We start from the raw sequence: 17,465 nt of genomic DNA on the forward strand, positions 1-17,465 counted from the left end.
AGATAAAATATTATATGAAAGGGGACTCAAAATCTTTCCTTTATATGACTCTTTTCTTACTGTATCTGCTTTCCTAGGGAAATGAGCTATACTTGTCTAGGTTATAGCCAAGTCATTCATGGCAAAGAATAGTGTTTCCTCAAACTAGCTCAGGTCTCCAATCATTCAAGAACTAGACAGTTAATGAAATTTCTGCCCCTTCTAGAATGTAAAAATAAATAAGTAAGTAAATTATTGAAACATAGTATTTTAGATGCTACATAAACAATTCTCAGAGCACTCTTTTCTAATAAAGAAAATGCAACTTGTGCCTAACTACAATTAAATTATTGTGAAAGTTAACTAATTAAAAACTGTTTCTGAAACTATACTGTTAAAGTATAATTTTACTTAATTAGTGCAAGCTAATATAGGAAACAATAGTATAAGGAAAAAATATTTCCAATTGTTCATCATTTTTTTCTTTATTAACAATTAATTTGCTTTTTAAATAAATGATAATGTTAAATTGAGAGAGAAAGGGAGACATTGTGTAAATCTGTATTTTTTGCTTATTAATTTTCCAGGATGTAGTTATGATGTACCTAACTCTGTAGTCACTGTCAACTGTCTCCTTTGCAAATTAATGATTTACTAAACAGATGGCTTTCTTATTAGAGGTCTAGAATTCAAAATTATGTTAAGGGACAAATTATGCATTGCTCACTCTTTTATTATTAAACTAGTGGCTCAATGCACGAAATTTGTGCAGGGGGCATTTCCTCAGCCCAGCCTGCACCCTCTCCAATTGGACATCCCTCTTGCAACTGGGACCGCTGGCTCCTAACCACTCACCTGCCTGCCTGCCTGATCAACCCTAACTACCTCTGCATGCCTGTCTGATTGCCCCTAACCCCTCTGCCTGCCTGATTGTCCCTAACCTCTCTGCCTGCTGGCCTGATCCTGACCTCAACTGCCCTCCTCTGCTGCCTGGTTGTCCCCAACTGCCCTCCCCTGCCAGCCTGATCTCACCCCCAACTGCCCTCTCTGCTTCAGCCCCTACCACCATGGCTTTGTCTGGAAGGAAGTCGAATGTCCGGAAGGCGGCCGGTCGACCCTGTCTAATTAGCATATTACCCTTTTAGTATAAATCTGGTTTCTATAAAGGCATACATTTTAAAACTCACCCCAATGAGGCCAGTATGAGAATTACAGGAGTCCAGAAAGATACTATCCAGAATAATGTATATCAAAAAGTTGTCTTTTGGGTATATGCATGTAGGAAAAAATGTTACATCCACAACACAAAACTAAATGTGATGGAAAAGATATGATACTGTTGCAACATTGTTGCATGCTGACAAAAATATTAAAACATCCTGTCTAAATCCTTTGTTCTATTTTATGTTACTTGTGTTTAATGGAAACCTAGAAAAGATGTAATGAATTTCCCCAAGTAGAAAAGTCATTGTGCATGTATCTTTTCAAGTCAGTGGGATTTCAAGTGGAGAGAAAGCAATTTAGCACAGCATCAATAGATGCCTGATCAACATAATAAATAAGAGGTCAGATTTTGGCCCAACTACTTAGGTTCCAATCCTGCTCCCACCAAATAGCTATGTAACTTAGGCTAAGTTGCTCAACTTCTCTGTGCCTCAGTTTGCTCACAAGGAAAATCATGATAGTAAAGCAACACATCTTATAGGGCTCTTGAGTTGCCATTTGTATAGTACTTAAAATACAGTATCTGTGATATGTCTGTTAAATTGATTTAACAGACTCGGTAATAACAAATAGCAGGAAGAGCTTACTGACAAACTTCTACAGTTACCACTGCGTTTTGGTCAGTAATGAAAAATATTTTTAAAAAATTCTGAGAAAATTCCTGGCTTACTTTCAAATCAACAGGTATCCACTAAACACCTACTGCCTTGGGAACATGAAATAATGTATGTGGTCTCTGCCCCTCCGGAAGGCAGTATTTCTATACTGAGTATGGAATAAATGCTCACAGGGCCAAGTTCAAAGAAACATGCAACAAAAAAGTACTATAGTGCCACAGAAATCACCCGTTAAGTAAAGCTATTTGAAAATTTAAGTGCTCTAAGATCCTATATAATAAAAGCCTAATATGCAAATTGTCCCCTCAACGGGAGTTCCTTCTTGCTATGACATGTGCTGACCACCCGGGGCAGCATGGAACATGGCAGGCTTTGGGGACCTGGTGCTGGCAGCCAGTGGCAATGGAGGTGCTGCTGACTCCGATGGGCCCTGATAAGACTGCCCGCCCCCCCCCCCCTCCCCCCGTGCAACAGGTGAGCAGGTGAATGTGTGGCTCCAGGCCAAGGCCAAGGCCAGACCAAGGCCAGAGCAAACGGGGCAATTGCCCCCACGAATCACCCGCAGAGGGCGACCAGTGGCAGCTCTGATACTTCCATTGCAGAAAAATTGAAGTATTTCTTCTAATTATTTTCCTTTCAATGTGCATGAATAGGAGCACTGGTCCACGAGTGTATATTAATAAAAACACAGCTACACTTGGAAATGCGTTTATTTTGACATCTACACAGAAAGCTGCTGCAGACAGCGCCGCACATCAAGAGGCATTCTGCAGAAACAGTAATGTTTTCCTTGGTCTCCGCCTGGGATGTCTGAGAAAACCTGTGACAGCGATCCGCGAAACCGGGGAGTGAAAACTTCACTGGAAACACCAAAGGGCTTGTGCTGGTGCCCAAGAACTCGGAGGACCACGTGGGCTCCGCGAATACCTGCATCTGCGAGGCTAGAGGCGCCAAACCACGATCGTTTCTGCGGCCGAAGCCATCAGTTCTAAGGACCCAGAGGGAGGTCCCCTCGCAAGTATCTCCTACCCGACGGTGCGATTCTCTCCGGCAGGGGCTGCGGGAAGAAGGCGGCCTTGGAGTGAGAGGCCGCGGCGATGCGGGACACAAAGCAACCCCAGCCCCTGCGCGGCTTCCAGGCCCCGCTCCAGGGCACGGGAGACGCCCGGCTCGTCGGGACACCAGCCCGGACGACGACATCCGGCCTCGGCGGGCCGCCAGCCAGCCAGTCCCGGCCACCCAGGTGCACCTCCGCCGGGCCGACCCCCCTCGGCCGGGCCGCCGCGTCCCGGGCGGGTGCGTCACATCCGGGGCGCGCGCCCGCCCGCGGAAAGGAGAGGGGCCGGGACCGCCGGGGCGCGCGGCTGCCCGGAGGCGCGCAGGGAGGGCGGGGCGGGGAAGGGGGAGTGTCTGCTCGTGGCAGCCGGGCCGCCGCCGCCGCTCCCGCTGCCGTCGCCCGGGTAGAGGAGTTCGCTGGGTCCCCGCGCTCGGAACCGGCCCCGACTTCCCGCCGGTGCTCAGGGCATCCGCGCCGGGAGCGCTCGCCGCTCTGACCCGTGCAGAAGTGGGAGTCGCCTCTGCCCGTGGAGCGGCGGGGCGGCCCCAGCCCCCATTCCCCTCCCTGACCCCTTCTTCCCCTCGCCCCAGGCATGGGGAACGCGGCGACCGCCAAGAAAGGCAGCGAGGTGGAGAGCGGTGAGTCCGGGGCCGGGGCCGGGGCCCCTCCGGGCGGCTGGGAGGGCAGCGGGCGCTCCTCCGGGTCGGTGCCCCGAGGCCGCGGGCATGGTCCAGGCCTTGCAGCAGCTATCGGGAGCTGCTGGAGGGGACCCTAGGGACCAGCTGCCTTCCTCCCCTCCCTCCCTTCCCCCCGGTCCGGCGTGAGGGCTGCGCGCGTTGGGCCGGATGGAAGGAGGAGGGAGGAGGGAGGAGGGAGGAGGGAGGAGGAGGGGGGAGGAGGGAGGGGAGAAGTCCCCGCGATTCCCCCTTCTCACTAGAGCGAGGGGATTCACACATTCTGAAACACTTCCCCAAATATGGTTCGGACAAAGAAGGCCCTTGTATCATCCCAACCTTCGCTGGTCTCCCCCGACCCCCTTCTTTGGAGCCACAGGTAGTGCTGTGGGCGGAATTGGCTCTTCTCCTTCCATCACCGTTGCAACCAAGCCTTTCCACAAGGCGAGGGGCTGCTAGGCTTGCTCCCCGCAGGTGACGTTAATCCTGAGTGGGAAACTACGTTGTAGAGATCCTCCCTCTTCAGATTAGGAATGGAAAATATGATAATACTGAACAGCAACTTTATCCACTAGACGAAAAAAGCAATGCAGGCTTGCCTTTTCTTAGGACATTCAGGAATCTGCTACTGCCATGTGAAACTTAAAGGTCACTCGGAGCTAAAGAGCTTCCAGAATATGGTGGATTTCTTCTGAGCACTCAAAGTGCAGGCAGGCCACACTTCACACCAAGCAGGCAAAAATTATGAACATGGAATGTCTGTGTGGCTATAAGGATATATAGTGAAGGCGAAAAAAAGAATGATTTTGCTCCCACCTTCTAAGTTTTTCTAACTGGGCTAATAAGTTAACATGAGGCAGAGCAACAGGAGAAAATCTCCAGAATTCATGCTGATATGCATTTGGAGGTAGCACGAGATAGAAAACCTGAAGACACATTGGGCAGTTGAGGTCTATACAGCCCTTTGGACCAAGGAGAAGAGATCAGGAGTCTGGGATTCCAAAGAAAAAGTAGGCAATTTACAGGTCGATGAAAAGAGCAAACAAACACGTGCTAAACAAATTCTTGTTGGGCCACTCAGGAACAGTGGGTCATAGAGAGGAGTCTAACAGGCTTTGCTGCATTTCTCCCTGACACTTTTAGTTTATATTATGATGCTAAGGTGATGCTCTTTTTCCATTAAGCACATTTTTCTCTCTGAATTCCTGTAGGCAGGTAAAGGGAGAGGGTCAAATGTTCTTTCTGAGTCCTTTGTTTCTTAAAAACCAGCTAAAAATTTATATCCCAAAAGGCACATTTTGGGGTGGCAAAACTTTGGTCCCCCACAATATATACTATAGCAGGGTTGTTGTGTAAAAAAATATTTATTTGCCTTTGTCAGATTCATCTCAGATTTTATAATTCTGAATGACCGAATAACAAAAGGTATTTGTCAAATCACCTTGAGTAAATTACATCTCAGCATTTGAGGGAATGCCTGATGATTTATTCCAGTTGTGTAAACTGGAATATTTTTTAATGTTGTGTATTTTTTAATGTTTCTATGTTTGTAACATATTTTGTCCTTCAAATAGCTAATTTTGTAATTGAGCATGAAGTACAAAGTTGTGTGTGTGTTTTTTTCCTGTATCAGTAAAGCAAAATTGATTTGGAAAGATTTAGTTGTTCATTTTGTTTAATATGAATATTGGTATCGGATTATATGGTGTATGTTTCACCAATAAGGTTTTGTGTTAATTTTCAGGAGCTCTAGAAAGTTGGATGTACTATCATCCAAATTATCAATGAACACACTTTCATCTTCCTTCACCATATATTTGGTCCCCTTTACCCCTTACTCCCTCTTCAGCCCCTTCCCCTCTGGTAACCACCATACTGTTGTCTGTGTCTATGAGTTTAAGTTCTATATCCCACATATGAGTGAAGTCTTATGGTTCTTAGCTTTGACTGATTTATTTCACTTAGCATGATATTCTCAAGGTCCATCCATATTGTGGCAAATGGCAGTACTTCATTTTTTTCTGATGGCTGAGTAGTATTCCCTACTGTATATGTGCCACATCTTCTTTATCCAATCACCTATCAAAGGACACTGGTTGTCTCCATGTCTTGGCCACTGTGAATAATGCTGCAATGAACATAGGGGTGCATATATCTTTCAAATAAATGTTTTAGAGTTTTTTCGGGTAGATACTCAGAAGAGAGATTGCTGGGTCATATGGCAACTCTGTTTTCATTTTTTTAGGAACTTCCATAATGTTTTCCATAGTGGCTGTACCAGTTTACATTCCCACCAGCAGTGAATGATGGTTCCTTTTTGTCCACAACCTCTCCAACACTGTTATTACCTGTATTGTTGTTAATAGCCATTTTGACAGGTGTGAGGTAGTATCTCATTTTAGTTATGGTTTGCATTTCCATAATAGCTAGTGCAGTTGAGCATCTTTCCATATATTTATTAGTAATTTATATGTCTTCTTGGGAGAGGTGTCTGTTCGGGTCCTCTGCCAACTTTGTAAATTGAATTGTTTGTTTGTTTAGTGTTGAGTTGTATGAGTTCTTTATATATTTTGTATATTAACCTCTTGTCAGAGCTGTTGTTTGCAAATATCATCTCCCATTCAGTTGTTAGCCTTTTTGTTTTGTTGTCAGTTTCTTTTGCTGTGCAGAAACTTTTTAGTTTGCTATAGCCCCATTCATTTATTTTTGCCTTTACTTATCTTGCCTTTGGGGTCCAATTCATAAAATGTCCTCTACAACCAAGGTGACATGAAGATTTTAAAAAGCAAATGTAGAGGTAGAGCTTTTATTATCTTTTTTATTGCACAAATGTAATAACTAACTGTACTATAATAAAAAGTATAAAGAATATGGAAAGTGTAAAGAATTATTTGTGCCTGACGTATTGTCATTTTTCCCTCTTAAAGCTGTATTAATTTAAGCTAAATCATGTGCTAATTGCATAACAAAAAGTGTGCTTGGTAATTGAATCATATCAGTGATTTTTATTAGCAAGTACTGGCCTGTATAGTGCTTATGTTTTTCATAATGATAGTAACCTCTTCTGTCATCTAATACAGTGGTCTTACTTTATCCACAGTTTTGCTCTTTGAGGTTTCAGTTACCTGTGGTTAGTCGTATGCCAAAAATATTAAATGGAAACGTCCAGAAAAAATTTATATGTTTTAAATTTGTGCCTTTCTGGGTAGCATGATGGAATTCTGCACCATCCCACTCCCTTCTGCCCAGAACATGAGCCATCCCCTTTGTTCAGTGTACTCACTACCTGCTGTTAGTCCCTTAGTAGCCCTCTTGGTTATTGGATTGACTATTATATCACAGTGCTTGTGTTCAAGTAATCGTTACTGTGGCCTAAACTACGCCACAATGCCTGTCATTCACCTCACTTCATCTCATCACATAGGCTTTGTATCATCTCCCATCATCACAAGAAGGGTAAATATAGTACAGTAAGATATTTTGAAAGAGAGAGACCACATTCACATAACTGTTATTATAGTATATTGTTGTATTTTTTCATTATTGCTATTGTTAAGCACTTACTATATCTACTTTATCAATTAAACTTTATCATAAGTACATACGTATAGGGAAAAAATTGTATACATAAGGTTCAGCACAATCCACAGTTTTGGGCATCCATTGGGGGGTCTTGAGAATGTATCCCCCATGGATAGGGGGAACTACTGTATTTCTTTTATTAAGTTATCAAACTGTTCTCCCTCTGGACAATAATAATTTGAAGCTCATAGTTTGGAATAATCTTGGAATATTTACAGAAAACAGAATGGAAACTTTAAATATTTATCTAAATATGTTTAAATTGTTCCAAAGAATAATTCTTTCCTAAGCTTTAACTGTTACTGCTTTTTATGTAAGTTTATTAATGGAAACTGAAGGTCATTATGGCAGTTGGAATAAATCTTGTGAAGTGATAAAAGAAGCTATCAAATTATTCTCATTGGGACAATTATTTGAAATGTAACGAATGGGTTGGTCAGTTTGTAATTTTTATTTGGAGCAATGTTATCAGGCACATGTTGCTGCTGTCCTACTGTAGTGGACAAAGAAATGTTATTGATATATCTTAACACTTGATAACAGAACAACTTTACCACATATATCTAACTCTTCTGTGTTTTTCTTTAAAATATACTCTTGAAAATATATACCTCTCAAAGTTTGAATTGTACTTATTTAAACTTCAGTGGATACATGAAAGCATAAAGTTTTAGAAATATAAGTGATTTTAGAGATCAGCCTATGCAGTCATTCCATTTCAAAGCCTGAGAGCCTGACTTCTGAAGAAGCTGGGGCTGAGCCACACTCTCAGTGATAGCAGCGTAAGGAAGAGGGTCTGGTGCCCTGACTTCATCCTGCATCCCTCAGTCATCAAGTAATACATATGTTTTCAAAATCAGTAGAAGATATTTCTTGCAATTCACTGGATTAGCAGAAGTACTTAGGAATAGTCTTCCTTGGGCTAAAAAATAAGAAAAAGAATTAAAAAGTCAAAACAAACAGTAACACGATTTGGATGATAAATACATATGAGCTCATCCAGTTTTGTGATTCTGCGATGCATTTTGTGCAGCTTATCGACTTTATCAAATTACCTCATGTTCAGGAACCATTTTTCCCATTCTCCTGGTCAGTGTCCTCCACTTAGATGCGGACAGATTGTTGTTCTTCCTTGCCAGCAGCAGGCTAATTAGAGGTGGGAAAGCCAGCTCAGAAAACAAGGAGGCCATGGCTGAGTGGCAGAAGCAGTACATGAAAAGATCCTAGGTAAGCCAGGATAGCTATTAAGATCCTATCACAGTCAGGATTGACCACAAATCATTTTGGTATCCCATTAAATTGATAAAACAACTTTTGTATAATTTACAAAATTATCTATATATCTCGGTGATAATAAATGTCAGTTCACACATGTGACCAGATTTCCTCAGGAAATAAATCTTAAGTTTTTAATGAAAAAAAATTATGTTAAATAGAAAAATGTGAAATTTAAGGGAGGTAAATATACCCAGGACAGTGTCATATAATTTTTAGTATTTTAATTTTTAAAAATATTCCTTCAAGAGTATCCTATATAGTTCTTTTCTTTGTTCATTCATTCATTCCAGATAATTGAGCTTTCAATATATGACAGATTATAAGGGGGGCTATGAAAATAAAGATTGAACAAGACACCGTACCTCTCCAGAGTGCCTGTATTCCAGAAGGGGAGACAGACATGTCAGCAAATTAACTTACACACACACACACACACACACACACACACACGGCTGTTACAGTGCTTTCATAGAAGTTAAGGGGGGAACTCACTGAAAGTATGGCCATTTACACGAGGGTGGGGAGGGTGAGGTTCAAAAAGGACTTCAAAGAGGAGGTGAACCCTGAGGTGAGCATTGAGCAGCCAGGATTATAGAGGGGGTACAGAATGAGCAAAGATGCAAAGGAGTGAAGCAGCATGGCATATTCGGGAAAAGGAAGCAAGCTGTCCATTAGACTGAGTGATGGAGGGTAGGGTGAGTGGTAGGGAAGAGGGGAAACTGTATAATAAAAGATGAGACTGTAGATATGGACAGAGGCCATATAATGGAAAGAGTTTGAATTTTATGCCATAGACATTATGGAGCTATTACAGACTTTGAAATAAGGGAGAGACATACAATTTGGGTTTTAGAGAGATTACTTTGATGGTGATGTGACGATGAGTCACCCTGGAACAAGTGGGGTGGAGGCAGGAAGATCAATTAGAAGACTTCCTCACTCAAATGAGGGGCTTTTAGGGTCTGAATCAAGGTGCTGGCGATAGGGGTGCAGGAAAGGACTTGAAATGTGGGGAATTTGAAAAGAAGGAATGTACTTAACTGATAGCATCTGGGAAGTGAGGAAAAGGAGGAATTAGAAACAACTCCCAAGTTTTTAGCTTCTGTGTCTTGGTGGATGGGTTGTGATGCCTATAATGGAGTCAGAAATGAATATAAGGGAAAGAGCAGGTTTGAGGGGCATATTGAACTCTGGGCCTATGGCATCTTTGAGAAATTATATCTGATTGGTTGTTTTATATATGGATATTATTTTATTTTCCCAGCTATGGGAGTGGGGATGATCTTGGATGGTCAAGGGATCTTTTCTACATTTCATCCTCATTTTGCTCCCCCTTTTAAGACCATCTGTTTAGAAACTGTCCTATATAATAAAAGCCTAATATGCAAATTGTCCCCTCAGGCAGTCATTCAACTGGGAGACCGGGTGTTCAACCATTTGCTATGACGTGTGCTGACGACCAGGGGGCGACGCGAAACATGGCAGGCATTGGCAACGTGCTGCAACCTCTTGCTGGCTACCTGGGGCCAGGGGTGATGGGGACAGAGGTGCGCTGAGAATGCAGGGTGTATGCCGAGCTCGCTCTCACTCCCCTTGCTACCCTCCCCGGGGACACCAGGGCTTGTGCACCTGGGAAGCCCCTGCACTCAGGTGCCAGGTGCCCGTGAGGAGTCTGCCCTGCACCTGCACGTTGTCTTCTGGGTGAGCTGGACTGCAGCCGCCGGGACCGCAGGGGCTGGTCAGGCTCCCTGTGGGTTCACACAGAAGCTGTCTATGAGGCCAGCCAGAAAAGAGCGTGCTGCCCACCCGGCTTCCATGCAGTGCCACTGGGCGGCCCCGAGGCCCATGCTGTGGCCCAGCCCACGGCATCCAGCTGCGCTCACCGCATCTCCGTGTGGGGACTTGGGCGTCATGACTCAGGCAGGGGGCGCACGTGGTGGCCTGAGGGCCCATGTGCTGCACAGGGCCCAGAGCTCAGCTGGAACCTCCCCTTCCATGTCAGATGCTCATGCTTCCATTGCCGGCCAGGCCTAGGGACTGCACCTGTCTAGGAATTTTGTGCACCAGGCCTCTAGTAGAACTATAATATCTGATATAACTTCTATAAGCTACTGCCCTCCCTGGTTTGGCTCAGTGGATAGAGCATTGGCCTGCGGACTGAAGGGTCCCAGGTTCGATTCCAGTCAAGGGTACATGCCCTAGTTGTGTGCTTGATCCCCAGTGGGGGGGGCATGCAGAAGGCAGCCAATCAGTGATTCTCTCTCATCATTGATGTTTCTGTCTCTCTCTCCCGCTCCCTTCCTCCCTGAGATCAATAAAGATATATTTAAAAAAAACAACAACTGTAGCTACTAAAAGTTTAACTTTTATGTTTTGAAAGGAGTAAAAGCCAAATCACTGATGAGAACAGTGTAACTTTTAAAGACACAAATTAATGTAAAGTCAGATACAATATTACTTTTATAATTAAAGTATGCATCCTGTAAGTTTTTGAACATTGTAGAGTCATGTGGAATATTGGACAGAACATGTAAAATATAGTGCAAACACATATTATGTTAAGTAAATATTAGTTTTCTTCCCCAAGATTCTCTTAAAATAGATACTAAAAAGTTAAGATATAGCCCAGCTGGAGTGGCTTAGTGGTTGAGCATCAGCCTATGAGCCAGACAATCATGGTTCAATTCCCAGTCAGAGCATATGCCTGGGTTTCGGGCTTGATCCCCAGTAGGGGAGTGCAGAAGGCAGCAATCAATGATTCTCTCTCATCATTGATGTTTCTATCTCTCTCCCCCTCTCCCTTCCTCTCTGAAATCAGTAACAATATATTTTTTAAAAGTTAAGATATAATTTAATAATAAGAACATGAACTTCAAATAAGAAAATCAAATTCTGTTTCCTAATACATTCTGTTACTTCACTCTGGACAAGTGTTTTAATGTCTCCAAGCTATAATATAAAATTAAGAAAGATGGGTTTGATAATGAGACTGTGAACTCTTCCAGCTTTATAATCCAACTAGAGGCCTGGTGCACGAAAATTCATGCACTCGGGGGGTCCCTCAGCCTGGCCTGCACCCTCTCACAATCCGGGACCCCTTGGGTAGGGTCCCTAGGCCTGGCCTGCGATCAAGGCCTATCGGGGCTTTCCTTCCCCCGGCTTCAGGCAGCTGGCCCCACCCCTGCCACTGCCACTGCTGCCATCTGTGCAGTGCTACCCCCCTCCCCTGCCACCGACATGTGTGGGGTGTGATGGCTTGGCTGGCCTGGGCCTCTCTCTGGGGGGCGATTGCTGGCCAGCTACACACCTGCCACAGAGTCACTGCTGGTGGCCTAGGCCTCCCTCTTTCTTTGCTGGGGGGCTGGGCCAGCCCTGCGAGGAGCCGTCTGCCTACCTGATCACCCCTAACCACTTGCCTGCCTACCTGATCACCCCTAACTACTTGCCTGCCTACATGATCACCCCTAACTACTTGCCTGCCTACATGATCACCCCTAACCACTGGTCTGCCTACTTGATTGCCCCTAACTGCTTGCTGGGGGGCAGGGCCAACCCTACAAGGGGCTGTCTGCCTACCTGATCAACCCTAACCGCTTCCTTGGGGGCAGGGCCAGCCCAGAAAGAGGCCATCTGCCTACCTGATTTCCCCTAACCACTGTCCTGCCTACCTGATCACCCCTAACCACTGGTCTGCCTACCTGATCACCCCTAACCACTCTGCCTGCCTGCCTGATCACCCCTAACCACTTACTTGGGGGTGGAGCCAGCCCAGCAAGGGGCCATCTGCCTACCTGAATGCCCCTAATGGCTGGCTTGCCTACCTGATCTCCCCTAACCACTTGCCTGCCTACATGATCATCCCTAACTGCTGGTCTGCCTACCTGATCATCCCTAACCACTCTGCCTGCCTGCCTGATCGCTCGTAACTGCTTGCTTGGGGGCAGGGCCAGCCTGGTGAGGAGCCGTGGTGGTTCTTGTCTCTGGTCGTTCCGATCGTTACACTTATGGTGGCTGGCCTTTTATTATATAGGATCATTCCAGTGTATTTATTAAAAGAAAGAATGTACATTTTAAAAGGAATAAGATTTGGGAATAAATTATAGAAGGTTCTCACAAAATAATGCGGGTAGGGAAGTGGTAAATGAGCCTCAGTGTGAGCAAATATAAGGTAATTAGGGAAAATTTTTTAATACTTAAAGAATGATAGTCTCTAAATTTTGATTTAAGAAATTTATGAATAACTGTTGATCTTTGAAGGTACTCTCATATTCCACAGATAAAGGGACTGTCTGAATGTTGGTCATCAGGAGAATATATTGGAAATAAAACATAGAACATTGTACTCTTTTTTTTTATTTTTATTGTTAGGAGTATTACAAATGTTCCCTTTTCCCCCATTGCCCCCCTTCACCCGTTCCTGCCCTGCCCCAGGTCTTCACCACCCTATTGTCTGTGTCCATGGGCAATGCATATAAGTTCTTTGGTTAATCTCTTCCTGCCCCTCCTCTCCTCTTCCCTCTAAAGTTTATCAGTCTGTTCCATGTTTCCATGCCTCTGGCTCTATTTTATTCGTCATTTTATTTTATTCATTAGATTCCGCATATAAGTGAGATTATGTGATATTTGTCTTTCTCTGACTGGCTTATTCATTCTACTTACTGTGAAACCTTTAGCATACAATGTGTAGTTGTGATGTTTTGTTTATAGCAGATCCAGAAAAAGTTAAGATCAGGGGTAACTAATATGAGTAAGAGAAAGGTTAGGCCTATTGTATGAGGATAAACTAAAAAAACAACACAACTCTTCAATCTAGAAAGTTCACTGAAGTATATAAATCCAGTAGTGTAAACAGAAAATCTGGGATTGTTCACCTAAATTTGAAACACTAGAACCATGGGCTAGTCCTCAAAATGTATAAAAGCTAATTGTAGAGCAAATAAAAGGAAGTACAGTAAAACATTAATGAACTAGGCTTAGAGAATAAATATATTTAACTGATTTGCAATCATTTATGTTAAAGGTAAAACATTTATGCTTATAAATGCAGATAGTATTTTTAGCAATTGCTAGAAAAATTCAGTTTTTTTCTCTTTTTATAGGTTTTGTTACCCCTTCAGCTTTTACACCTACCAAAAGAATCACCACTATTAATAAATATACCTTCCCTTTTTCTAATGAAGTTTATTACTATCATGTAAATAATAAATTCTTTCCCTTGATGTGGGGGTGTAGCATAAAGTTTTATATTTTAATCTGTTATATTTCACCCATTTAATTATTATTTTTTTAATTTACAGAGGATGGGAGCTAAAGAGTTGTTTCCATGTAGATCACAGTCTATTGGAAGATCTAGATTAGTAAATGAGAATTTTGTGGGAAGCATTGTATAGAATGTTTCCTGCAGTAATAATTTGGTTGTTCACTTTTTGGTTGTAACATATATTATATTCAGTAATACTCTGTATCTATGCAAATGATTTTCTGAATCAAACTTGGGACTCATAAAAAGAAATATTCATTAATTGATCATTCACAATGATGAATAATACACTAGCATACCTGACAACAGGACTGCCTTCTAATGTAGATGTTATCTTTATCTGACTTACTATAATAAGGTATTAAGTCACAGGCTTTATGCTCATGGTTTAATGTTTTATTCCCTATTGCCTACTATTCATATGTTCACTTTTTAATGATTTTTGAAACTTTTCTCTTCCTATAAAGCAATTGTTGAATCTAAACCTTTAAGTCTTTGGCAAATCTGTATTCTCCATCTTGACTTTGTCCTCCAAAAAATTAAAGATACTGTCTTGAGCTCTCATTATTTTAGGGTCTTAAGTAACAAAATAAATATTTAATTTCTATACCACATTAGTATTTTTATAAAATTTGTTTTAATCCTCACCCAAGGATTATTTTTTATCTTTTTTTTTTTTTTTAGAGAAGATGGAAGGGAGAGGGAGAGACAGAGAGAAACATCCATGTAAGAGAGACATATCAATTAGTTGCCTCCCACAGGCATGTGCCCCAAGCCTGCAATCAAGATCATGCCCTTGACCAGAATCCAACCAGCAACCCTTCAGTCCCTTTAGTCTGTGGGCTGACACTCTATCCAATGAGCCATACTTGCCGGGAGCCGGTCCATCCTTGCTGTTTCAAGGGACCTGGCATATATGGCATATTGTTCTTAATATGTTTGCTCACCTTCTTGGCACTATGTGTTTTAACCAAGGTCTCCTCTCTGAGAAAGGTTGTTTCCCCAGGTAGGGATTTTCCCCTGAAGTTAGGGAGGGAATAAAACCTCTTAACTAAGTGCCAGGAGGGTAATTAATCACTTTAACTACAAACAATCATGCTTAAGCTACATAATCTTTACTCCCTGGAATGAAGATAAGAAACGCCCTAACCTTTGTAATAGAGATTGATAGGATTGAATCAACTGGTATAAATACAGATGCAACAAGACAGCAAGAGACAGAACTTAGGACACAGAACTTAGAAGACAGAACTTACACAGAATCTACAGACAGAAGAACTTCGCTGGAGAGAACATGGCAAAAGATCCTGGACTGAACCTGACTACAGAAATTGACAAAAGAACCTGACTAGAACCTGGTGACTGAACCTGGCTGGAGAACCTGGACAGAACCTGGCTGGAGAACCTAGCGAGGGAACTTGGCTACAGAACCTGGCTGGAGAACCTAGCAAGACAACATGGACACAGAACTTGGCTGGAGCTCCTAACCAGAACTTCACTGGAGAACCTGGAGAACCTGGTGAACTTCACTGGAGATCCTGACAAGAGAACCTGGCTATGATGATCAACTGAACACTGTCTCCGTGCCCTTCCTTCTTCGCCGACTCCGTCTGCGCCTTTGGGAATCCCTGGACCTGCTGGGGTTGGACCCCGGCACATACTGGGTAGGGAAAGTATATATATATTTCAAAGAGAGGAAGGGAGAGGGAAAGAGAGATAGAAACATCAATGATGAGAGAGAATCATTGATTGGCTGCCTCCTGCACACCCCTCACTGGGGATTGAGCTCACAACTGAGGCATGTGCCCTTTATTGGAATCGAACCCAGGATCCTTCGGTCCGCAGGCCGATGCTTTATCCACTGAGCCAAACTGGCTAGGGTGGGAAAGTATTTTTAAGTAGTTGATTATATAGCATCAGCAGACCATTGTGGTATGTAGGCCACAAACTTGAGAGAACATGTTTATACAGATACTAGAGGCCCAGGCCACAAAATGTGTGCATGGATAGGGTCCCCAGGCCTGGCTGGCAATCAGGGCTGATTGGGGCCTTCCTTCATGCCATGCCGCCCCCTGGTGGTCAGCGCACATCATAGTGGGCAGTTGAATTCCTGGTTGGTCAAACTCCTGGTCGGTCGAACTCCTGGGGGGACAATTTGCATATTAGCCTTTTACTATATAGGATTACTTAGCTTCTTTGTAGGAGCCAATTCTATTGATAATTTAGCCCCTCCCATTCAATCTTTGCTCAGCTCTCTAGATGAGTAGGAGCCATAAAAATATTTGAACTGGGGAAGAATATGAATTCCTCTTTAGGCTGTAGGCTTGAGGTTACTAGATAAACCATAGTTCAACTGATAGAATGACAGAGAAATAGAAGTCTTTTCTTTGTTAGTCATTCAATCATCTAATTATTCTCAATCAGTACTTACTGAGGGCCTGCTTTGTACCAAGCACAGTCCCTTGTCCATAAATTTAAATAAAAGTAAGACTTAGTTTCTTAAGCTGGGGAACAGATACATACAGATATTTATGATAAAATTTACAATGATATACAGGTGCCTGAGATGATTACTTGGCTAAAAATAAAACAGTAGTTTCTACAGAAATAAGTATAGAATTTCTGACTGTAACTTACTGAAATAGAAACTAGCTTTGAGTCCATTTTGGAGATGTTTACATCTGTAATTGTAGTGCTTACACCAACATTGATTTCTCAGCTGTTTCTCCCACTACACATTGTCATCTGTGAGGGCAGAGACAGTATCTACATCGTTTAGTGTTTTAATCCCTAGAATTTGGCACAATTCCTAGCTCATAGTGGAAGCTAAAATCATGGATAGTTAAATGGATAAAAAAATTCAAGCCTATTTTAGAATTGTTTAGCCCTCCCTCCTCGGTCGGCAGGTACTGTCTCTGTAATAGAGTGACTATTTGGGTATGTTAGTCCATTTGCTTGACCAGAGGATACCTCTTTCCCTCTCTTCTTAGCACATAGTTTATTTGACATTTATATGTCAAAGTTATATCTCTTTTCATCATTAGGGAGAGATTGGTCTCAGGCTTAAGGTAGGAAGACATTGGATTAGGGAGACTGTGACTTTGCAACCTCTTGGAAAAATTCTTCTCATTTGAGGCCTGCTGTGGTTTGAACGTTTGTGTTTCCCTGAAATTCATGTGTTGAAATCCTAACCCTCAAGGTGATAGTATTAGAAGGTGGGGCCTCCGAGAGGTGATGAAGTCATGAGGACTCTGCCTTCCTGAGGGGAATCCGTGTCCTTATAAAAGAGGCCTGAGCCCTAACCGGTTTGGCTCAGTGGATAGAGCGTCAGCCTGCAGACTCAAGGGTCCCAGGTTCGATTCTGGTCAAGGGCACGTACCTTGGTTGCAGGCACATCCCCGGTGGGAAGTGTGCAGGAGGCAGCTGGTCAGTGTTTCTAACTCTCTATCCCTCTCCCTTCCTCTCTGTAAGAAATCAATAAAATATATTTTTTTAAAAAAAAGAGGCCTGAGAGCTCCCTTGCCCTTCCGCCATGTGAGGTTACACTGAGAAGGTGACTGTCGGTGAGGAAGTGGGCTTTCACCACCCCCATACCTGCCAGCCCCATGATCTTGAACTCCCACCTCTTCAGAACTGTCCGAAATACATCTCTGTAGTTTATAAGCCAGCCAGCCTATGGCATGTTGTTAGAGCAGCCTGGACAGACGGGCCTACACCATTCCGCTGCACTGCTACATGCCCCGCCCCCGTCCTGTTGTCATTTACCAGTCTCTTGCAGATGAGCATATACTTGA

General features: G+C 43.2%; 1 protein-coding gene across 2 annotated transcripts in view; it reads left to right on the plus strand.

Moving 5' to 3' along the window:
* The first annotated feature begins 3,282 nt into the window (after positions 1-3,282).
* PRKACB (protein kinase cAMP-activated catalytic subunit beta) overlaps positions 3,283-17,465 on the plus strand; it is a 120,511-nt gene continuing 106,328 nt past the window's right edge. For both annotated transcript variants that reach the window (XM_036348245.1, XM_036348248.1), the window contains exon 1: positions 3,283-3,515. In XM_036348245.1, coding sequence (XP_036204138.1) covers positions 3,470-3,515 — 46 coding nt within the window. In that variant the 5' untranslated portion in view covers positions 3,283-3,469. The remainder of the gene's footprint in view (positions 3,516-17,465) is intronic.

Source organism: Myotis myotis, unplaced genomic scaffold (genome assembly GCF_014108235.1).
Source record: "Myotis myotis isolate mMyoMyo1 unplaced genomic scaffold, mMyoMyo1.p scaffold_m19_p_2, whole genome shotgun sequence".
Taxonomy (NCBI): domain Eukaryota; kingdom Metazoa; phylum Chordata; class Mammalia; order Chiroptera; family Vespertilionidae; genus Myotis; species Myotis myotis.